Here is a 25,022-nt window from a genome sequence, read left to right on the forward strand (position 1 = left end):
GTGATAGAGGAAGATAGGGAGAATAGAGGAGGGGAGAGCAGGGCTAGGTAAAGGCAGGTGAAAGGGAGAGGAGGGGAGGGAAGGAGATAGGTAAAGAAGAGGGAGTCAGACGCAACGAATTGAAGGGTAGGCGAAGAAGGGGAAGATGGGGAATGCTAGAGGAAGATAGGGGGACAATGGGAAAGGGAATAGAGGGGAGGTGGAGAAGGAAGGGGACTCAAGGTTAGGCAAAGTAGGGGAAGGTGAGGATGGTAGAGATAGATAGGGGGACTAGAGGAGGTAAAAAGGAGGGGGGTAGGAGGGGTAGGAGGGACCATAGGTGTTATCTGGGCCGTAGTAAAGAGTGCGATAAAAGCCTTTCCCCGACACCCTCGCCGGTGGAGGCCGCGGCGCCCGATGGTTTATTGTTTAATTGCCCTCCGCGTCCGGGTTTAATTGCACCGCCTTAACGAGGGTGTCCAGGGGCGCCGATGAAAGGAGATGCGGCAGGACTTTTTTTTTTTGTCTCCCTCTTGTTTTTATTTTCCTTTTTTCTTTACCGTTGCGCCTTTTTTCCTAAGGAGGGAGATGGAATGTGGATTGTTTGTTGCCCTCTCGGTGTTTTTTTTTTTTTACCTGTGTGTGTGTGTGTGTGTGTGTGTGTGTGTGTGTGTGTGTGTGTGTGTGTGTTCGAGTGCATGTTAAGGAAGCAAGTGACTGAAATTAAATCGTAGTAAAGAAGAAGTTAATAAGGTAAGAAGAGAGTAACTGATAAAGAGGAAGAGGAGGAAGAGGAAAAGGAAATTATGAGAAAAGAAAAAGGAAAAGATAGGAAGGAAAGTGTAAGCAATGTATTCTTGAAGGTGTAGGAGGAAGACGCATAGGAGAGAATTGAAAAAAAAAGGGAAAATTAAAAAAAGAATGAAAGAGGAAAAAATAAGAAAAGAAGGAAATAATGTACAAGATGCCAGTTTAAGATAAGAAAGGAAAAAAACGAGGAGAATGGGAGAAGAGAAAATTACAAAACGAGAAAAAGAGGATGGGAAGGATAAAAAGGGAGAGAGGAACGAGTAAGCAAGGTATGAGTAAAATCGGAGAAAGTGAAAGAGAAGGAAGAGGAGGAGGAGGAGGAGGAGGAGGAGGAAGGGAGAACAAAAAAAATGAAATGATGGAAAAAGCAAAAAATAAAAAAGGGGCGAAAAAGAGGAGAAAAGGAAATATGAGAAAGAATAAGCAAGATATCACTCACAAGAAAGAGAGGATGAAGGCGGTGCAGAAGGAGGAGGAAAAAGAAGAAGATGATGATGAAGAAGAAGAAGAAGAAGAAGAAGAAGAAGAAGAAGAAGAAGAAGAAGAAGAAATAGGAAAAGGAGGAAGAAGAAACATGAAGAAGGAGGAGGAGGAGGAGGACGACGATGATGAAAAGAAGGAAGAAAAATATGTAAAAAAAAGGAGGAAAAAAAAAGGAAATCAAGAAAATAGGATAACGGAAAAAGAGGAGGAGGTGGAAGAAGAAGAAGAAGAAGAAGAAGAAGAAGTCGAAGTAGCTGAAGGAGTAGGAGGAGGAGGAAAGAAAAAGAGGAGGAGGAGGAGGAGGGTCGCACCTGGAGTAACTTGGAGAGCCTAAATTACAACTCGTGGCCAAAGGTTATAGAGTGACGCCGCGCCGCCGCCTCCCTCACCCTCTCTCTCCCACTGCTTCAACTTTTCCCTCTCGTATTTCTTCCGCTCCTCCGTATAGGCGCACTTGGGAGGCGCCTCTTGTTGTCGGTACTTAGCTCTTATTGTTGTTGTTGTTAGGGGGTTTAGGGAATGTTGAATGATGGTTGCTGTTTCTGGTTGTGGTTTTAGTGGTCTTATTTGTGGTATAGTGTTGCTCTTGTTGTTGTTAGGGGTGGTGGTAGTTAGTAATGTAATAGGTCTTAGGTATTGAATGCTTTAAGTGTTAAGGTAGTTTAGGTTAGTAATGGTAGTGGTGGGGATGTTGAATGGAGGTTGGTGGAAGTGGTCTTAGTTGGGGCATCGTGGTGGAGGTGTTGTTGTTGTTGTTGTTGTTATTGTTCGGAGTAGTGGTAGAGGGGATGTTAAATGAAGGTTAACGATTGCGGTTATGATGATGTTGGTAGTGAGCGGTCTTAGTTAGGGCATAGTGATGAAGGTGTTGGTGGTGGTGGTGATGATGGTGGTACTATATGGATTGGTACTGCCTTGTGGTGTGCGATTGAGCCGTTTAACAATTACCACACCACCAATATCACCACCACATAACACCATCAACACCACCATCAATACAACTCCCTCACACCTTATCAGAACCATGGAAAGAGAAATCATGGTAAAGGATGAAGGAGAAGAAGGAGGAGGAGGAGGGAGAGTGATGGGAAAAGGGTGAAAAAGGATGAAAAAAAAAAGAAATAGAAGAACCTACCAACCACCAATTACACGATATTAAGCTCTCCCTCACTTTTAATAATTAGGCGAGGGATCCGCGTGACCCATTACGAGACAGCACGGGGGAGTGGGGGGCGGGGGGCGGGGGGGGGGAGGATTTAATATTTATACAGCGAAAACAAAAAAAGAAGAAAACAAACACGTACATTCAACACTTTAAGCAACAATAGTGTGAAAGAAAGTCGTCTTGTTACTCCCTAGACGCTAATTAGTGAAGTTTTCTCTTAATTGAAACACAGGAACCAGGTCTTGTCTCTCCCTCCTCCTCCTCCTCCTCCTCGGCGCGTGGGTCCCTGTAGGCTCTTTGTTTCTTGCTCCTCCCGCCTCGCTTCACTTTAATTAGTCTTGTTTTGTTTTAGTTATGAATATAGTTAAGTTTCCTCGTGTTGCCGCCGCTCGGACTGGGAATAATTAGCGGACAGTTTTTGGGAGCGGTGCAGTTCCTCCTCCGCCCTTTGTTTCTTTATGTTTGTTGTTTTTGTTGTTGTTGTTGTTGTTCTCATTGTTATTTTAATTATTTTATGGGGAGTTCTTCAATGTTTACTACTACTACCACCGGTTCTACTACTACTACCACTACTACTACTACTACTACTACTACTACTACTACTACTACTACTACTACTACTACTACTACTACTACTGCTTTTATGTTCATTAACCAAGCTGCTACATACCTATCCTATCCCCCACGAAGAGAGAAAAAAAAAGCAGGAAAAAAAGTGTAATTTCCTTCTTAACATCCTCCTGCTCGCGTATTCCAGGAGATGATAATTAAATTGCAACCACCAGGAGGAGGAGGAGGAGGAGGAGGAGGAGGAGGAGGGCGTTGCGTGGCCGCCATTAGAGCACCAACACGCGGGGCATTGCATTAGGCCGCCCCGGAAGGAGGGAACCCGTGCCGCCCGGGACCCGCCGACTTATAAAACTTGAAGCCTCGCGGATGAAGAACTTGTAAGAAGCTGAAGCCGGACTCACGCGGGTATTAAGGTGTCAGTAATGTTTTGGTGCGGCGGACTGATCCCTGTGTGAGTCCGCGGCAGTACCAGCGCCTCCACCTCCTCCTCTCCCTCGTCCTCGCCTGCAGAATGGGATGGGGGGTGGAGGGGCTGCAGGGGTGAGGTGTCTCCGCGTCCATTCCCCGCTAAACACTCCGCGTCATGGGGTGAAGGGACTCGAAGTGTCTGAAAAAGCAATCCAAAGAGATTCAGAGCGCTCGCTGGTCGATAATAAGGGATTCCAGACGCTTTCCGATCGTCACCAGAGAATTATAACCCCGGGGACAAGGCCCACTCTGCGTTTTCCTCATTTCTTTATGTCTGCGCTCCACGTTTTCCTCCTTCAGTTCCTTCTTCAGCTCTTTGACTTCCTCTCCTTCCTTCTTCTCTTTCATCTTTCTCTTCTTCGTCTTCCTCGACCTCTTCCTTATTGTCTTTCTCCTCCTCCTCCTCCTCCTCCTCCTCCTATTCAGTTCCTTCTTCTCCTCTTTGACTTTCTCTCCTTCCTTCCTCTTTTTCATCTTTCTCTTCTTCGTCTTCCTCGACCTCTTCCTTCTTGTCTTTCTCCTCCTCCTCGTCCTCTTCCTCCTTCTCCAAATCCTTCTATGGTTGCTCCTTCTCCTTCTCCTCCCTGTCTGGCTCCTCGTTTCCTCCCCCTTCGTGTCCTCCTCCCATTCCTCTCTTCCTTCCTCCTCATTTCTCTCTCTCTTCTTCTTCCTCGACCTCTTCTTACTCCTCCCCCCTCCTCCCCCTCCTCCTCCTCCTCCTGATCCTTCCATGGCTGTTCCTTCTTCTCCTGATACCACTAATACTTTTTGCGTGTAGATATTCATGTTCAATACCTATTCACGCAAGTTTTGAAGGGGGACTGAAGGTGAATCGAATATAATGTTTTTGACCCATCATTATTTTTTCCCTCCACTATTTTTTTTTTTTTACAGTCAAAAAACTCGACATCGGTACCTTAAGCCTTTCTGTACTTTTTTTTTTCTTTTTCTTTTTTTTGCAAAGGAAATGAAAGTCGCGGTGACGGTCGATATATCCCAGATTCTTTTTTTTTTTTTTTTCGCCGCTCCTTTTCATTCCTACCGACCGTATTATCAAGCAGTTTTGTCGCACAGGTCTCGCTTTATAGTCGAGTAAGTAGGTGTGTGATTCCCGTGACTCTATAATCTAAGTACATGACATTATGTTTTTTTATGAGAGTTGACGACCTAAATTTCTGTGGCCTAAGGAAATGTAAGCTGCTAATCACACTCACACACACAGCCGCGCTAGCCACTGAACCCCTCCCGCTCCCCCCCTCCCCCCCACCACCACCACCAAACTATCCCCCCTCCAAAGACTAGCCATCATCACCACCACTAACACCACTAAGCACCACCATGCACCAATATCACCATCACCACCACTATCTAACTGTCCTTCAAAAGTCTTTCCTCTTATAGCTTTCTCTCTCTCTCTCTCTCTCTCTCTCTCTCTCTCTCTCCAAAATCACTTACTTCACTTCTTTTTTCGGTATATTTCTTTTCCTCGTGCGGTATTTGCCTCCCTCCTTTTTATTTTACATCCTTTTTCCATGCAGTGTTTGAAGTCCTCCAGAAACGCTACGATCACGGAAGCGGCCAAAAATGTTCTTCCTACGAATCTCGACATTTTTTTTTCCCCGTGTCACCTCATTTCTCTTGAATTACGCTGATTTATGGTGTGTTTATGATTGATTTATAACAATGATGGACCTTGGACCACCCATTTTGCCTTATTGTGTAGGGAGAGTGTGGGAAGGAGGAAGGAAAGGAGGAATGTGAGGAAGTGAAATGAGGTGGGTGGTGGGAGGAGGGAAGGTGTGGGGAGGAGGAGGGAGGTGACAGGAAAGATGAGGTGAGTTGTGAGGTACCGTGAAGGTGTTTTAAGAGAGAGAGAGAGAGAGAGAGAGAGAGAGAGAGAGAGAGAGAGAGAGAGAGAGAGAGAGAGAGAGAGAGAATGATAAAAACGACTCTTAATTTTGATTTATGACTTCCTAATCTTCTCGTGGTAAGGTGAGATTTTCCGTGTTGGGAGGCAGCGGTCAGGAGGGTTCAGGAGGGCCAGGCAGGGAGGCGCGGCCGCAGACAACAATAATTCAGGGACATTAGACGGGCTTCGGAGACGTGCGGATACGGTTTCACGGACAGCCACCAGAATTTTAGCTTGTTTAATGGCATCAGACGGAGCTCCAGACATGTGTAGGTCTTAAAAGCTGCCGTAGGAGGGGATCTTTCTTTTTTCTTTATTTTTTTTTACGGCAAGGGAGGCTGCTCAGAGACAAAACACAAAACCAGCAACAAAAAAAGCCCGTTATACGTTGCTACAACAAAATAAACAAGAACGAGAGGTAGTACTTGCATAGATGTCGTTGCTTCATGAAGAGGAGTAATAAAGGTTCTAGATGTTTTAGTGGCGGCAGAAAAGGGTTTAAAAGATTGCTATAAAAAATAAAGTAACCAGAGTAAACAAATAGGGTTCGAGGGTGACTTTAAGGGTTCTCATTCTCAGTTGCTACGGTTTATGCCACCTCAGGAGACAACCAATCAGAATAGAAGTCCCTCCCACAGACGATGCAGGAAGAGCATTGCGCCCTAACCCGATGGAGGCTGGGCAAAACCTGTTGGAGATCGGGCACCCAACAGAGCTTCCATATTTTACTAAAGTTTCTCGTATTTGGTGTCACTTGAGATGGAATAAAGTATAGTAAGGCACATTGTTCGAACCTCATTGTCGTTGCTTCATGAATAGGATTAAGTATTCTAGATGCTATAGTGGCATCAGAGAAGTGTTTATAAGATTGCTATGGGAGATAAAAGTAGCCAGGCCCATGTAACGAGCAGTGGTTCAAGGATGACTTTAAGGTTTAGAACAAGGGAACTGAGGACCAGGTAACGGCTTGTCGTGCTTGGAGGTGCGGAAGTCGAGTTACCAAGGGAGTGTTCTCTTCTTATACGACCCGCGGCCAGCCTCAAGACTTCCTACGATCTATTGCGACTAAAATACTGAATGGCCTTCGTGTTTCGTTTTCTTTCCGGCTATTATTATATATGCTACTGTTGGGGTGGTCATGGCGGTGGTGGGGGAGGTAATGGGGGTGGTGGGAATGGTCATGGTGGTAGTGGAGGTGCTGGTGCTGCTGGTCACGGTGGGAGCCAGGCGAGGGGGGGACGCAAATCACAATTGTCCGTCATTACTCTTTCATTATCGGGGCGTGTTTTCGTCCGTCACCGTTACACTTACGATCTGTTAGTGTCGGTCTTGACGCAGTATTTCTTGGTCTTTTCAGGTACGTAATGCGAGGTTCCTGGTGTTCCTGGTTCACGTGCACGGGCTCCCCCAGGTAAGGTATGCTGTCTGTCTCACCGGCCGGTATTAGAATCTTCAGGTGATTTTTATTTTTTTGCGTCTCTTATTTAGCGGGACCGAAACTTTTCTAGCTATTTTTTTCCCTCGCGCTTGAAGAATTGGTGGGAATGTTGGCTTGTGCTTGGGAGGAAAGAACCGGGGAAAAGATAGAAGTGGTAGAGGTGTCTGGGGATGAGGGGCGGCAGGTGAGGGGAGGCAGGTGAGGGGAGGCAGGTGAGGGAACAGGTGGACGTGAGTAGAGGGACTCGTGAAAGCAGGTAAATGTCACATGATGGAGGCGGTTGCAAAAAATATAAAAAAAAAGATAGAGAGAGAGAGAGAGAGAGAGAGAGAGAGAGAGAGAGAGAGAGAGAGAGAGAGAGAGAGAGAGAGAGAGAGAGAGAGAGAGAGAGAGAGAGAGAGAGAGAGAGAGAGAGAGAGAGAGAGAGAGAGAGAGAGAGAGAGAGAGAGAATAGTGGAGAGGTTCACGCCCCACACAAGAGAAAACAAGACAACGGTGACGCTCGTAAAAATGAAAGGTTTAGTTCCTTCTCCATATCATTATTTTGGTTTTCTTTTATTTCTTTTTTTACGTCTCAGCTTACCCATTTTTTCGCTCCAGTAGTTTTTTGGCTTTAACATCGTACTAGTCTGTATTCACGAGCTAACATTGGTTATTTCCCCCAAAGCAAATTTCCAGCTTGTCATATTTATTTAAACGTGTCATCATCTCCTCCCGAAATTGACCTCTCTTTTGCCCACTTCTCTTAACTCTTTTTTTTTTTTTATTGGGGGATTGATTTTCGCGCTTTTTTTCATTATTGTTTTCATTTTTTTTGCCCTTGAGCTGTTTCCTTTACTGTAAAAAAAAAAAAAAACATTACACACGCCTCGCTGGTTTCAGTATCTTAGGCTTATCATTTTAATTTCACTCACGTTTCTCATATCCACACAATTTTCTCTCAAGGTAAAAATCAAGTAAGGCCAAAACAAAAATGAAAATGAATAGACTCATTAATGTTACCAGTAATGACTATGATAATACTGATAATGATAATAATAGTGATGATAATTATATGCGGTATGGATGAGACATGAGCGGAGAATCGAGGTCCCCCACTGGCTCGCGGACTGGCTGGCCTCCATCCGCTAAATTACTCTGGAATTACCCGCGGAATCACACTTTGAGCCATGCAGACGCCGAGGCAAAAAGGCCACACAATTAAACATGGCGCTTGCAAATGGCCGCCACCGACTTAGATCTTTGAAGGCTCCTTGGCTGTGTGTGTGTGTGTGTTGGTGGGGTGGGAGGTGGGGGGTTATGTGAAGGTGTGCACGGTAAGGCCAGTGAAAGGTGATTGGAAACGTGGCGAAGGGAGGAGAACGAGAATAAGATGCGGGTGAATAAGAAAAGGAGTAAAGTAAATAGAGTTAATAGATGCAGGGGACAGATATGAGGGAGGAAGGAAGTTCACAGGTACACCCTCAACACCTGGCTTCACCTCACCTGCAACCATGTTAATTACCTAGCAGCTGTTAATATCACTCACCTGAGGAAATTATACCTTGCTTTTCTGCACCAGTAACCCTCCCTCTAAAGTCTAAACGCTAATAAGAGGGGATATGTACGTAGTAAATGTATGCTAACGATTTTTGTACGTCCATATGTCATTATTTACATCCAGTTTCATGCTGATTTCAGTAATAATAGAGACGGGGGGGTAATTACTAACTCCTGCTTTACCTAAGATTTTGAATAATATTTCCTTCATGATAACGTAATCATCTATATCTCAACATGTTTACTCTATTAATATTCACGGTTTTGATAAGCTTATTTGGCGTCGAGCTGCAGCGATATTACTAAGAACTTCTTTTGTACGAATTTCTCTCTTTAAGTTGTTATCTGAAGTATTGAATTTTTTTTTTTTTTAAGGTTGAGGGAACTTACCTCACTATCTGTATTTACTGTTTCTTGTCAAAATTTTCTTTCCTTCATTATGTTTTGTTGATGTTTTCTCTGTCAGTTCTCTCCTCCTTTTCCCCATGTTCTCGGTCTCACGCCTCTTTGGGTGTACCTAGTGGCAGGGGTGTGAACTACCTGTTGGAGAAAGAGAACTGTTGGGCTGCAATCTGGCCTCGACTCGAAACATATCAATATCAAACAGCATGAAGGGTTTAGTGGATTCAAATACGAGAGAGAGATATAGTTTGATTGATCGATAGGTGGATAGAAAAATAGATAGGTAGACTGGTAAAGAGATTGTAAAATTAATGCAGGGAGTATTAAAAAAAAGAAAACTGTTGGAGAAAGAGAACTGTTGGGCTGCAGTCTGGCCTCGACTCGAAACATATCAATATCAAACAGCATGAAGGGTTTAGTGGATTCAAATACAAGGGAAAGATATAGCTTGATTGATAGATAGGTGGATAGATAAATAGACAGGTAGACTGGTAAAGAGATTGTAAAATTAATGCAGGTAGTATTAGAAAAAAGAAAACTGTTGGAGAAAGAGAACTGCTGGGTTGAAATCTGGCCTCGACTCGAAACATATCAATATCAAACAGCATGAAGGGTTTAGTGGATTCAAATACGAGAGAGAGATATAGCTTGATTGATAGATAAGTGGATAGATAATTAGACAGGTAGACTGGTAAAGAGATTGTAAAATTAATGAAGGTATAAAAAAAACTACACGAAAGCCATTTCAATACTGGAATATACGTTTCATCTCCATTACGGTACATACTCTTGTGTTACATTATACTTATTCTTATTTAAACATTAATAATCCAACTGTAACACGCCGCTGAATAGGATACCAAAATAAATCAGTAAAGGTCAATAATGATAAGTTTTTTGAAGGTGCAATATTGAACAGGTTTCCTTAATTAGAGTGTTGTACAAGGTCACTTATTTTCATCACGGGAACTTTTTATTCTGTTTTGCACCTGGTCCCCCCCTCCCCCCCCCCCCGCCTCACATGACAGATGTCCCTCAGCCTCATTACGGTGGTCTCGTTGTCACGTGACCTCCCACTTCCGATTGAGGCGTGGGAGGAAAGTTTCTTCCTTCACGTGCTTCCTTCCTCCAGTTCCTCCTCCTCCCCTGTGCTTCCTTCCTTCCTTTCTCCTCCTCTTTTTCTTGCTCTTTTTCCTCCACTCTCCCTGTTCTTCCTTTCTTCCTTCCTTCCTTCCTTCCTTCCTTCCTTCCTTCCTTCCTCCTCCTCCTTTTCTTGTTTCTTTTCTTGTTCTTCCTTCCCTCACTTCTTCCTTCCTTCCCTCATTCTCTCCCTCCTCCTCCTCCTCCTCCTCCTCCTCCTCCTCCTCCTCCTCCTCCCTTATCATCTACATTTTTTTTTCTTCCGAGATACCCGGACGATTCGTGATGAGGGAAAAAAGCGAGTCCGTCATTGTCGAGAGAGAGAGAGAGAGAGAGAGAGAGAGAGAGAGAGAGAGAGAGAGAGAGAGAGAGAGAGAGAGAGAGAGAGAGAGAGAGAGAGAGAGAGAGAGAGAGAGAGAGAGAGAGAGAGAGAGAGAGAGAGAGAGAGAGAGAGAGAGAGAGAGAGAGAGAGTTTCTTCTTACTTCGGACGTACATCATACATAAATTGGGTTTGTGTTGACTCAGCGAACGTAACTCACTTTTAAGAGCCTTGCATTGATTACCTGTGTTGATTTAACTTAATTGTTCTACCAACGTTCCTTGAAGCGACGAATTATGACTTTCTTGAGTGTGAAAGTTTGCCTTTGTTAGTGCAGCTTGCAAACACACACACACACACACACACACACACACACACACACACACACACACACACACACACACACACACACACACACACACACCTGGGGGCTGCGGCTGATTGATGGCAGGTAACTCGTCCCCGTGGTATTGGAATCCGATGAACACGTGTTGACGAGTCGCTATGAATATTTTGTTGGATTCAATAACCGAGGCGACTCATCGATGGAGCGTGAGGGACACACCCAGCCATAAATACTGAAGCGTCTACCTGCAACGCTAATGCCCGGGGAAGCAGGGAGCGGCAGGAGGAGGGAGCTATGATTGAAGACCCAAGAGACGAGACGAGACGAGGGGAGACGAAGTGGAGGACAGGCTTCTGCATCAGTCACGACCCACAAGCTTTGACTCCTCCATCGAAAATGCCGCGGGAGGAGGGAGTGAGCCATGATTGGAGACCCAGGAGACGAGACGAGATGAGACGAGGCGAAGATGGAGGTGGAGGACACAAGCTTCTGCATCAATCAAGACCCGCAAGCTTTGACTCTTCCATCGAAAACGAGACATTAATAATCAAACTTTTAATCCCGGGTTCCTATTGGCTGAGGGAGGGTGCGTGAGAGGACCTGTGATTGGAGGAGAGAATACCGAAAACACTTGTTGCGTGGCGCTGATTGGCTGGCTGTGAGGGAGTTCTTGGATTCCGGATAAGCTGATGATTGGTCCGGGAGTGGCCAGTGCGGTTCTTAGTGGTCAGAATTGATTCCCGGGATGCTGGTGGCTTTTAATTGGTTGGGAGGGTCACAGTGCCACCCGTCCTCTGTCCCCCGCCCCCTCCCCCCCCCTAAAGCTGGCGGAAGTGCCACGTCTCACTCGCGTTTGTGTGGCACTGTGTGGAGGTGATGAGGAATGGTGTGTTGCTGTGTTGTGTTGTTGTTGTAAAAGTTGTTCGTGGTTGTTAGTGCTCTGTTCCTTTGGGTTCATCATTTCTGTCTCTGTCTCTCTGTCTGTCTGTCGGTTTCTCTCTCTCTCTCTCTCTCTCTCTCTCTCTCTCTCTCTCTCTCTCTCTCTCTCTCTCTCTCTCTCTCTCTCTCTCTCTCTCTCTCTCTCTCTCTCTCACACACACACACACACACACACACAAGCACACACGCATCTAATTAACCTGAATCCGTAGCAATCAAAAACACCTGTGGGACACTTTGGCTGCTTCCCTTAGTACTCGAAAATTATTATTATTATTATTATTATTATTATAGTAGTAGTAGTAGTAGTAGTAGTAGTAGTAGTAGTATTGTTATTGTTATTGTTGTTTTGAGAGAGAGAGAGAGAGAGAGAGAGAGAGTCGTGTTACCTGCCTATATCACTACATAGCCAAGGACAAACCGCCTCTGCCAGCCAAACCTCCCTCCCACTCCCTTTCTCTCCCTCTCTCCTTCCCTCCCTCTCATCTTCCCTCCCTTCCTCCCTCCATTAACCCACTCCTCTCCCTCACGTCTTTCCACTTCCCTTCTATTCTTCAGGTTTCGATTTACATTTACAACGTTATTTGGCCTTTTTTTTTTTCTTTGATCCTAACCTTTCCCTCACTTCCAGCCCTTCATCTATTCTCCTTCCTTCTCTCTCTCTCCCTCTCTCCCTCCATCCCTCTGTCCCTCCTTCCCTCCCTTCCTACCCCAGGCTCAAGGATCTCCGGTCTTAGGCGTCACATCTTCAGCTGTTCTCTAAGTCTTTTTTTACTCTCTCTCTCTCTCTCTCTCTCTCTCTCTCTCTCTCTCTCTCTCTCTCTCTCTCTCTCTCTCTCTCTCTCTCTCTCTCTCTCTCTCTCTCTCTCTTCATGTCACTTTCTCCTACAACACACTTTTTCCCTTTTGCTCCAGTCATTTCTTCTCTCCTCTTATTTTAGCTATTTTTTCTCTTTTTTTTTTTCCTTTTTATTATTTTTTTCTTCTACGTCTTTTTTTTATTTTGTTTCGTTTGCTTCATGCTTTTTCTTTCTTCCCTGTATCTTTTCCTCCGTCCTTCCCTCTCTGTCTGCCTCTTTCCTTTTCTCTTATATTTTTGGTTTCCTCCCTCTTCATTCATTCATTTTTTTCCCTTTATTTTTTTTCCTGCCTATCCTCTACTTCCCATTCTTCCTCACCTTACCTCTCTCTTTTCCCTTTACCGTCCCAATTTTGTAACCCTTTCCTCTTGTTTACCTTTCTACCTTTTCTCTAGTTTCCCTATTTACTAATTCCTCCTCTTCCCTTTTCCTCCTTTTCACCCCTCCTTAGTGTCCTATATTTTACTCATTCCTTCTCTCTCCTTTCCTTTTCTATCCCATCCTCTAACACTACATGCTTTTTTTTAACTCACTCCTCTTATTTTTCCTTCTCCTTTCTTCTTACTTTCCTTATAGTTCCTCTAATTCAATCATTTCTCCTCTTTCTCTCCGTTCCACCACTCCTCTTATCTGTTCTCTCCTTTCTTCTTTCCATTCCTTTCATTTCTTCTCACTTTCCCTTCCCGTTCTTTCTTCTTGCTTTCCCACCAGATCCTCTAATTCACCCATCTCTCCTCTTTCCCTCCGTTCCACCCGCTCCTCCTCCTCCCCTTCCTGGTGGAGTCGCGGTGTGGATGTGGCCACATTTGCGCTTCTGAGAGTGTGTCCCCTTCACGGTCGGGTGGTCGGGGCGTGTGCACGGACAGGGTACGGTGCGTGAGTCGGGTCCTGTGTGCACATATTGCCTACTTCTTCGCGCCTTCTGTTTGTCCCGTACACGCCTCATGTTTGCCTCTACACATTCGGCTGGTTACTCATGCGCCCGTTTCTTCATCTCGGTAACTGCTTCGTTTGGCTTGGTTGCTGTGTGTGTGTGTGTATGTGTGAATGTGTGTCTTGATGCGTCAGCTGTCGTCTCCCTTGGTTTGTGTGTGTGAGTGTGTGTGGGGTTGGCGAGGGTTGTCAGTCGCGAGTCTCCTGTCGTGTCAGTCGCCTCTGTGAACGACCACTACGACTTTTCTTTTTTCTCTTCTCGGCGCTGACTTACTCACTGGCTCGCATGTTGCCGCGGTAGGAATGTGCTCACCGCCTCGCCTCGGGAAATCCGTGAACACAGCTTCGTTGGAAAATTATAGGGAAAAAAGATACTTCTTTGTTTTGCTCTGAATTTTGCGGCAGAATTTGCAATTACGTTCGCTCAAGACCCTCATTTTAATTCTGGCGTGAGTGGGGAAGAGCGAACGAGGGAACGGACGGGCGAGGTGAACGAACGAACAACGTCTTCAGCTCCGGAAAAGTGGTACTGTGAACATCGCCTTTGCTACAGAACCACGGTAACACCACCAAAGCAAATCTACTCTCCACATGCAACGCTCAGTCCTATCTCACGGCAAAACAACGTCATCCCACACCAAGACACAAGACTCAATATCCCGCGTATTCAGTCATACACATTCCTCCTTAGAACCCGCATCGCCTGGACATCGTTTTGGCGCGGCGGTCTGGCCAGTGATACAAGACTGGTGGGCTGCGGCGGGGTCCATCATCGCGTATGTCACTGCTCTGGAAACACTGGACCGGGGAACTTTTATGTGAAACTGGTCAGGTGTTGGCGTGAAGTGCCTCTCCCTCCCCATATGTGGCGTCTTACCTGGTGGTCCTGTCTGGAAAAGGGAACAGGTAGGACGGGGAAGGCGTGAGGTTGGTGAAGTGTATGTGGCGGGGATGAGGGGACGGTAAGGTGGGTGGGTGTGGGTGTGGGTGTACGCACAGGTGATTACAGGTGGAGGGTGTCTGGGTTGGGTGGGTGACGGGGAGTCAGTGGGCGTGTGAAATGTGCAGGCTATGAATTATGTGACAGTCTAAGCAAATGAAGCGCACAAACCACCTCGGTGCGTGTTCCATTAGAGCGCTGGTAATGGCGCGGTATCGGAGCCCGGCGGGGGGAGGGGGGCGGAGGATGTACACGACACACCTGCCCCGGGAAGGGAGACAAAATACTCTTAATTATATATTTCTCTCTGCGACAATGAACGAGGCTTTAATTGTCCCCGCGGAGGAAAAAATGTCCTTAACGCTCCCCGGCACAAGAGTGGGAGTCGCTTAAAGTTTACGACGCACTATGAACGTCGCGCAGCCAGCCACTCAGACGCGTTCCCATCGTGACCGGACCGCACGTTCATGCTCGCGTTGCTAGGTAATCACGCCATCAGTGCTCGTGATTTACGGAGGATTGTTTTCGGTCCGTCCGTTATATAAGTCACGAGCGGGAAGACGATACGGACGGCTACTTTCACTTTCCACGGACGCCGCCGAAGCTCCGATCACACACCTGCAAGTCATCATGTCGGGGGAAGATTTAATCGAGTATGGCACCATTGACTGACCTTCATGACGCCGCAACGCCCCCGCCCCTGCCGCCTGCCGTGTCCCTAAGGCTCACGCGGGGTCTCACGGCAGAGGGGAGTGTCGGCCCTGTGGACACCTGGGACTGTGAGAGACGCAACCACAGAAATCAGTGTCGTATGTTTCCCACCAGCGGCCAGGAGGTGTGTCAGGGAGGATGTGTGAATTAGGTGCAATTATCCCCTCCGTGCCTTTCTTAACTGAGGGCTGACCGCCGCCACCGTGCCAGCAGATACCCTCTTCATTGCCTGTTTGTTGGTGTTGCAGTGCCCGCCTCAACACGACCCACACCACCACCGCCAGACCTCCTGTATACAAGGCCCCGCCACTCCCCTGTGTCTTGCCCTGGCCACCCCGTTAAGCATCGCAAGTCTTCCTTCTGAGCCTCTTACGCAACCTGACTCGTCGGCCGCACTCTCGCAGTCGATGCTCGCCTGCTATGTACCGACCTCGAATAGCCTCATTACGTCACCTTTTTCTGTAAATATAATTGACTACCCTGCTGTGTGTCTCTCGCACCGTTTTCCGCCTGCTGTTCACGCACCGCCGAGGGCAGCACCATGTGGCCCGCCCCATCCCCTGCCCCGCCTGCCCCGCCTCGCCCCTCGCCCCGCACAGTCTCCCAGCTGCCGGCCGCCCCGCCAGAACAAACAACCACCGCTGCCCTGAAGAATTTACGAGGAGATAACTGGGGTAAAGGGAGGAATTAGGTTATCTGCAGGTGAGCAAAAACTCCGATGACTGGGTTGGGCGAGGGTGGTGGTGTACAGGGGCAGTGATAGATGCTCCTCCTCCTCCTCCTCCTCCTCCTCCTCCTCCTCCTCTTCTCCACCTTCCACAGCAGGGCAGACGTATTGACTGCTCCACCTCCACCAGCCAGCGATTAACGAGAGATTCTTTTTAAGGCCAGACTTTAAAAAACAAACCTCTGCGTGTAAATCATAAAGAAAACGAGCGCCAGCCTTTTCTTGCCCTCCGCCTATTCAGTTCTTTTTTTCTCTCCGCCCCTTTAGTTCTTGCCCTCTCTCAACCTCTTCAGTTCTTGCCCTCCGCCCCTTCATTTCTTACCCCCCCTCTTCGGTTCTTGCTCTTCGCCTCTTCACTTCGCGTATATCCAAGGAAATTATCGCTCGTGGAAAGATAGATGCCAATTAATTAGGTCTTTTTTTTCCAAGCTGAGTTATGGCGGCGTTTACTAGTGTTACACGAGGTATGTTGGCGATGGTGGTGATGGGGTTGGGGGTAGTGGTGGGGAAGGGGGTGGGTGTATTGGTGGTGGTGGTGGTGGTGGTGTTTTCATGTGAGGGCTTTGCCAGGTGATGGTGTCAACTTCTTACTCAGTTTCTTTTTTGTTTATGCTTCTCTCTCTCTCTCTCTCTCTCTCTCTCTCTCTCTCTCTCTCTCTCTCTCTCTCTATCTATCTATCTTTCAGGCATACTTTATTTTATTAGTATTGTTATTATTTATACTTTATCATTATTGTTATTATAATTATCATCACCTCCACCAACAACAGCAACAACATCATCATCATCATCATCATCATCATCATCATCATCATCAACATCATCAACAGCAACAATAAAAAACTCTAAAAAGAATAATGAAGGTAACAACAACAAAGACACAACAAACTAATAAAAACACTGAGAAACAACATAAATCCACCTCGAAGGAAAAAAAAATAAAAGTTTCCGTCGATGCTTCATATTCACAAAAGATTAAAAAAAAACGTAAAAAAACAAACAAAAAAACATCCATTTACAACAATATTCACATCACACCAACAGTCAGTAGCACACACACACACACACACACACACACACAGCACCCAAAAGAACATTCGTCACGGGCTAGTTCTTGCACGTGCGTCGCGACCCTCCCTGCCTCAACCTCGGGGCGTTGGGCGAAGGCTCTGGGAAAGGTCACTGTGTCATGAAGGGCCCGCGTAGCACAGAGGGAATGAAGGTCAAGGTGGGTGTGGACGGGGGTCGAAAATTCACCCTTCATGACAATACGTAGGGGGTGAAGGATGGGGGAATGGGAGGAAGTAGTGGGGAAGAGAGAGGGAGGGAGAGGTAGGGAGAAGGAGAGGAGGTGGTGGGGAAAGAGAGAGGGAAGGAAGGTGCTTGGGAAGAGAGTGAACGAGGACTTGGGGAAAGGGAAGAGGCGGGGAGGAGGAGGGAAAGGGAGAAGGGGGAAGAAGTGATGGTGAAGAGAGAGGGAGAAGAGGGAGGAGGGGAGGAGGTGGTGGGTAAAAGAGGGAGGGCAAGGGAGAAGGGGAGAGACGGGGATAAGAGAGAAGGAGGTGAAGGGAGATGGGGAAGAGGTGATAGGTAAGAGAGGAAGGGTACGCACGGCATGCCCACCCATCTCCCCTCCCCTCCCCATCCTTCCCTTCCCTCTCCCTCATCTCTGGCCCTCCTTCCCCTCTTCCCCTTTCTCTCACCTCTTCTCCTCCCTACCCTGCCTCCTTTCTACTCCCTTCCCCACTTATCTCCCCTTCCCTTCTCTCCCCTTCCCTCCTCCTCCCTCTTCACCTACTCTTTCCCTTTCCCTCTCCCTTTCCTCCCCTTTCCATCCCCTCTCTCTCTCCCTACGTAAGCCATCTGACGCTGAAGGTGACGGCGGCGGCGGCGGCGTAGGAGTATTGTCGCGTGCGTGAGGAGTGGAGTGTTTGCGCTCGTGTGTGTGTGTGTGTGTGGAGGATATGCTTCTGTGAGGATGTTTAACGCAAAAAAAGTAAAATGACTGCACAAGCTGGCGGTTAGATGATGACTCTCCTCTTTGCGTGCCACAGGTAACAGTCCGATCATGCGCATTAACCTGAACGTAAAAAGATAATACCCATCAATGCTTTAAAACGCGTATTACGACATCAGTGCTCGAGCAGGGCGTGTGAGAGGGAGAGCGAGAGGAAGAGATATGCAGAAGGGGAGGGGAGAGGAAGAGGAAGAGGGAGGTGCAGAGGGCAAGGATGGTGTGAAATGTGGTGAGAAGAGAGGAAGGGGAAGTGATAGTGGGTGAAGATGGGAAGGTGGAGGAGGAGGAGGAGGAGGAGGAAGGGGAAGTGTGAGACTCAAATGTGATGTTGGAGAGAGGATGCTGGGAGGAGGAGGAGGAGGGGAGGAAGGGATGTGGAAGGTGGATAGAGAGAGAGATGGAGAATGAATAAGAGAGGGAAGGAGATATGGGAAGGGGATGTGGAGGGAACCGGCAGGGAGGAAGAAATGTGGAGTGTAGAAGATGTAGACAAAGTGATACGGAGACGGGGCCTGTATCGGGGGGGGGGGAGGGGGGGAGGAGCATATTACCCAGGTGTGTGAAAGGGAAGTCAGCAACAAGCCCCCGTCCCCCCCTTCCCCCCGCCCCTCACCGCCCTCACTGCATATTAATGATGGAAGGTAATGTCACGGGCGGCGGCGAGGCTCCACCCTCCCGCCCACCCCACCCTTGTCATTACCTGCCCTGATTAGCCGGTCATAACTTGCGCCACCCCTCACACCTGTGCCACGCCCTCACGCCCCCCCCTTGCACTCTCCTACCTCCCCCCCCTCCCCCCCCGTCCATGCAAGCTTACACACCCCTTTCTCTCTGTTTCCCCACATGTCCACTACACCCCTCACCTCCCCATATCCACTTCCACCCCATTATCACCCCTCCCTTATCTCCCCATACACCCTATACATCCTCTAACACCCCTCCCTTGTTATCTCACCCCATCCATACAACTTCCACCACCCCTCCTATCTCCCCTCCACCCCACATACATTCACCATCACCCCTTCCTTGGCCCTCCACCCACCCCATACATCCACTAACACCCATCCCTTGTTCTCTCACCCCACCCATACACCCATTACCACCCCTCTTTTGTCTCCCCTCTCTCCCATGCGCCCACATCTCCTTCCTCATCCTATGTCTCCCTCCCCCCCCGCCAATGCACTCTCACGCCCCTTCCAACAGTAGCCTCCCCTCTCCCCCTTCCACCACATCCTCCCCTCCCCTCCCCACCCTATGTTTCCCCGCTGGTGTGATGTGGATATTGTTGTAAATGGATGTTTTTTGCACGGGGATTTTTTTTTTTTTTTTTTGTGAATATGATACATCTGCAGGAACTTTTATTGCTTTATTTTATTTTCTCTTTGGGTGTATTTATGTTTGTTTGGATCTTTAGTCTGTTTGTTGTCTTCGTTGTTTGTTATAGCTTTTTTGTTTTGTTGTTGTTTTTGTTATCGATTTTTCTTATCATTCACTATTGTTTTTATTTATTTTTTTATCATCACCATTATCATCATCATCATCATCATCACTATCATCATTATCATCATCATCCTTGCCTTTGTTGCCGCTCGCGTTCCCCTTCTCTTCAGCTTCATCATCGTTCCCATCATCGGAAATTATTGTGAGGAACACACACACACACACACACACACACACACACACACACACACACACACACACACACACACGTACATACACACATACACCTCTCACATATGAAAATGACAAGAGAGAGGAAACGGAAACACACTAATAATTATAAATCCTCTTCGATCCTCCCGCCGTATAGGGTCTGGCAGGGTTACCAACGCTGCCGTGTGTGTGTGTGTGTGTGTGAGAGAGAGAGAGAGAGAGAGAGAGAGAGAGAGAGAGAGAGAGAGAGAGAGAGAGAGAGAGAGAGAGAGAGAGAGAGAGAGAGAGAGAGAGAACAGTTATAGTTTTGATATGATATTTTCACCTTTTTTCTTTTTTTTACTGTGAAAATTACTTGGTTCAGTATTACACTGAGTAGCAGTAGTAGTAGTAGTAATAGTAGAAGTAGTAGTAGTAGTAGTAGTAGTGGTGATGGTAGTGGTGGTGATGGTGTTGGTGGTGGTGGTCAGCCTGCCGTAGTTGTCATTATCAAGGCGGCTGATGAGGACCCTTCGACATGATAATTGGCCAGGTGATGTCTCGGATATACCTGTGCGCCGCAGCTTCCGGTCATTAGGCGGCGTCGCTCCATTACGCTGCACACGACGAGATCTTATTGACACAGGTGGAGGCAGGTGATCTTGGCGAGGCTCAGGTGATAGACAAGTGATGATGGGTGGGAGGGGGGGGGAAGGGGGGAGTACAAGGATAACTCAGGTGCAGTTGGCCCAGGTACGGAAGTCCTATCTCAGGTGAATCATATACCTTTAAAGGACATTCAGGTAACTTCAGGTAGGCGTGAATTAAGATAAGACAAGATGAGGAGGGTTTTCCTTTTCTTTAATGTTCTTTGATTGCAAGGCGCAGGTGATGGCGTTCAATCCATCTCGAAATCTTGGTGTTAGTTGTACGTCTGTGTCTGCTGGTATGAAGTTCGCACCTTAACGAGACATCCGTAAATATACTTATTGTGAAGGTGTGAATTAGGGAATATTCTTCGCCATCCCTAAAGAATAGCTACACGCATCAACTTCCGGCCTCCTTGCTCAAGCCTCCGCGTCGGCTGTCCACCGCCTGACAGTTGGCATCCATCTGCTTCGCGCCTCCTTCTTCAATCCCTACACGTCTCTTTGTGGTTAGTAAACTGTTTTGAACCAACAATAAGTTAAAATAATAGACAACGTTCATAAATGATTCTAGACTTGGACTGGGTGGAAAATAATTTTTGTTCTGAGTAAAGAATCATCCAACTTGCTATGCGTCAAATTATGGGGTTATATTGAAAGAAACACTGTTGTCTGAAGGTTTGTTGATTAATAATTGATCCATTTTGGGTATCCTGTATATCTTTAGCTTTCAAAATCGGTCCGCAAAGTGTTGTTATATTATTTTTTCAAGGGGAGCGTATCAAGACACCTCTCCTTCCAAAATGGACCTCTTTTCTGGCCACTCATTTTCTCTTTTTTTCGAGGGATCAGTGCTGAGCGGGCTATTAATTTTTTTGTTTTATGTTGTTGCCCTTGAGCTGCTTCCTATGCGGTAAAATAAAAGCCATCGGTCGTTTTCACCCAATTGCTTCTATGCTCTTCGATGACTTCCATTTATATCAACAATGCTTGGGCGGCGTTTACACTCGTCTCCCTGACTCTCCCTCGCCCGGCAGACTGAGGGAGAGGGAGAGAGGCAACAACATCGTATATCGTGAAAACCTCCCTCAAATCTCGGGGTGGGGAGAGGGTGGTAAGAAATTAGTATATTTTACAGAATTTACTCTCTCGACCGAGTAATTTCTCCCTTCTCGTTTCTCTTGTGAGCTTGTTAGGCTTGAAGAATGGTGTTAATTAGGCTCGTCGCTGCTGCCGGAGAATGACCCTTGTTACCGCCGGAAATAGAGCTTAATATCCAGCCTTCCTAGGAGACTCTCGCAAGCCCTTGAGTCTCCCAGCAAGAGATCCTGTCGGTGCTCACGAGGGTGTTCTGAACTTACCAAGATATTTTTTTCTCTTTTTTCCTCTTTTTTGTGCCATGAGTCCCCATCCGGCTGTGTGAGTTATGGGATTAGTGACGGACGGACGGACGGATGGATGGATAGATAGACCGGAAAATTTACATAAAGGAAATGCCTGAGTGTAGAAACTAAAGTGTAGGATGTTATGTGGATGCTAGTAATATATAAGATGCTAAATAACAATAAGCTGATGGTGTTGTGATATTTTGAACACACACACACACAAAAAAAAAAAAAAACTTTCCTTCACTCTGAGGTGTTGACGGAGCCGGCCAGAAAACACAGACTTAGGTCGCCTCTTCCTCTGTAATTATCAGGATTATCACCAATCACGGCGGGGTAAGAAGGGCTTAATGAGGTGACTTTTTGCCCACATTCTCAACATTTCCCGCACAGAGCCACGTCTCCCTCACCTGTTCTCCTTCTCACCTTTTCCGCTGTTAATTAGACGCACCTGTAACCTATCACTACAATATTATCAGTTATAAAAAATATATAGACACAGTTTTGATATTGATATTGATATAGATAGTGAAGTGGAATGTTGATGAAAAATGCTAAAATGATGAATACTCACTTTTACTGTAATAAAATGCAACACGCCGGTGGGTGACTTGAGAAACCTGTCCCCGGATGGCTGAACTACCTGGGGAAGGCCTGGGGGAGAGGATGAAGGAGGGTGGGGAGGAGAGGAAGAAAGAGGAAGGCCTGCTGAGGGAACATGGGAACGGTCGAATTGAAGGAACACACACACACACACACACACACACACACACACACACACACACACACACACACACACACACACACACACACACACTGACGCACACGCACACGATACTTTACACATTCCCTCACACGTTGCATAAACACGTCGCGTACACAAATAAATAAATAAATAAATAAACAAACAGACAAATTGATCACCATGACGTGCCACTGTCAGGAAAGTGTGTGTGTGTGTGTGTGTGTGTGTGTGTGTGTGTGTGTGTGTGTGTGTGTGTGTGTGTGTGTGTTTGCCCAAGGAGGGAGGAGAAAATGAGGAAGGTGACAAACACACACACACACACACACACACACACACACACACACACACACACACACACACACACACACAGGTAAGTCAACCTTCACGTATTACCTGCGATCTGCACACTCACCGTCTCCGCCAAAAGTCCTTCCATGATAATCTTGAAAAAAATAAAAAAATGAACTCCGTGTCGGTCTGTCGTAATTATCGCGAAGCTGTCAGTCAAGCCTCTAAAGGGGATTAGCGAGGGTGTTGCACTGATGAGCTTCTCTGTTCACTCGCAGCAGCTGGAGGAGGAGGAGACTTCGGTGAGGGAGGTACAGAGATTTGCAGGACTAAGGAAAAGAGAGAGAGAGAGAGAGAGAGAGAGAGAGAGAGAGAGAGAGAGAGAGAGAGAGAGAGAGAGAGAGAGAGAGAGAGAGAGAGAGAGAGAGAGAGAGAGAGAGAGAGAGAGAGAGAGAGAGAGAGAGAGAGAGAGAGAGAGAGAGAGAGAGAGAGAGAGTCTCTGTACGCTTTCATTTTCTCTCTTTTTTTTACATCATTTCCACTATCTTCTTATTTTTTACCCTCTTTGTATACTCTATGTCTTCTTTTCTTACTTTACTTTCCTTGCTTCTATTTTCCTCTGTTTTGCCCATTCTGTAATCTCTTTCTTTTTTTATAATCCTTTATCTATATTCCTGTTTTCTATCCTTTCTGTATACTATGTCTTCTTCTTATATTGCTTACTTCTATTATCATCTTACTTTTTACCTTTTTTTCTGGTTTGTCCAAATGTCTTCTTTTTCTCATTACTTCTTCTATCTTCCTATTTTCACGTTTTCTGTACATTCTCAGTTTATTTTTTCACATGACTTCTATCCTGCTACGTTTTTACCCTTTCTGTATACTCTCAATGTCTCCTTTTATTCGCTCTTTACCTTTTCTATCTTCCCATTTTTTCTCTGTGGGTTTGACGGCAATACAACCGCGTGTGTTTGCCAGGGCGCTGCCGAGGGAGGGCGGACGTCACTTGGAGACTGGAGTGTTGTGCCGTGGTCGGGTCTGGCCGTCACTCACCTGTGCAGCCCCTCAGGTGATCACAGACAATATCAAACTTTTATTATTAACTTTTCCTCCTTCGCACCTTCTCAAATTCCAGGTGAGATGCATGCACACCTTCCCGTTTTGTGCGTGTAGCTTACCTGTGTGTTCCTCCTTCTTTCTGGGATAGCACCTCGCCACCTCCTCACCATCCTCCTCCTCCTCCTCCGCTACCATCACCTCCGGCCCTAGAGAACACCTTGATAAATTATACAACCTGGAAGCCCCTTGATTGGCAGCTGCGTCTCCAGGTAATTGTCTAATGTGCTACTTACCTGCCCAAGTTGCATCCTGAGTCCTCCTGTTGATGGTGCTGGAGGGGCTGGTGATGCCCGCTGTGAATATGGTGGTGATGATGGGCTTAGAGGCTGACAGCGGAGGTGGTGACGGTGAAGGGTCCTTGTGATGATGGTGATGGTGATGACGTGGCGGTGGTATTGCTGGCGGTTGTGGGAGGATAATTATTAGTGTTTTTTTGTGTGTTTGGTCGCGGTGGTGTTGAGCCGCGCGCCTCGGCTTGTATGGGAAAGGGAAAGAGAGGGTGCTGGTTTGGCTGATGCTGATCTAAAGGAGAGGAAAAGGCAGGGTATTGGAGGCAGTGCTCTGTTAGGAGGAGGAAGGGGAGGAGGTGGAGGAGGAGGAAGGCAGAGGGTGGAAGGGATGCCTACCACAGGTGTGTAGTGTCTCAGGTAGCCAGAGAAGCAAAATGGCAGCTTCTTGATTATACAGCCTCGTCCCTAGTGATTGCTCGCCCCCTCCCTCTCCTCCTCCTCCTCCTCCTCCAGTGGCTGACGGGGAGTGGCGGCGCCGCAGCGGTGGTAACTCGACGCCGCCCCGCTACTGCAGACACAGGAAATTATCACTAATTTATAAGGTATTAAAAAGATCTCCGGTTGACAACACAGGAAGATGATCGACAGGTGATCAGACTTGACATTATCTGAAATTAACCAGGCATGAATTACGCTGCCGGCCACCGCCAGGTAATCTAAATGTGATCGGGCAGCGGACTGATTTACGAGGGACGGACGGACGGACTGCAGAATGGGCAAAGAAACATTCAGAGCGGGAGACTAAAAAAGCGGAGCGATAGAAAAAAAAAACATAATGACATCACACGAAATTACATACCTTGAGTTTGCTAGCGCCAAATTGCTACTCACTGGGAAGCGGCGAGCTCGGTAACGTGTGTGAAATGACGCGTCGCCTCGGACTGTCATCTCCACTTGCCATTGTTACCATACGATCGACGCCGCCGCCACCACCACCACCGCCACCACCACCACCGCCGCCACACTCTGGAAACTGCATGCATAAAAAAGATACGAGGGCCTTCAAGGTGTGAATCTTACAGGCTATTATTCTTTATTTGGGAAAGGGAGCGCCACGCGGAGAAGGTGGAGAAGAAAATGAGGAAGAGGTGCAGAAGTAGGAGAGAAAAAGACGAGGAGGAGAGAGAGAGAGAGGGGGGAGGGGGTATCTACCTGTCGGGATGGCTGCAGGTGTTCAGTGGTGATAGTCGAAAAACGGATGTCGCCCGTATATTAAAAGG

At 47.0% G+C, this 25,022-nt stretch overlaps 1 protein-coding gene across 1 annotated transcript in view; it reads right to left on the reverse strand.

The window, feature by feature from the left end:
• LOC126984114 (uncharacterized) overlaps positions 1-25,022 on the reverse strand; it is a 105,286-nt gene that overhangs the window by 72,537 nt on the left and 7,727 nt on the right. The window contains exon 4 of the mRNA XM_050837499.1: positions 23,746-23,838. Within this exon, the coding sequence (XP_050693456.1) occupies positions 23,746-23,838 (93 nt within the window). The remainder of the gene's footprint in view (positions 1-23,745; positions 23,839-25,022) is intronic.

Source organism: Eriocheir sinensis, chromosome 56, assembly GCF_024679095.1.
Source record: "Eriocheir sinensis breed Jianghai 21 chromosome 56, ASM2467909v1, whole genome shotgun sequence".
Lineage (NCBI taxonomy): Eukaryota > Metazoa > Arthropoda > Malacostraca > Decapoda > Varunidae > Eriocheir > Eriocheir sinensis.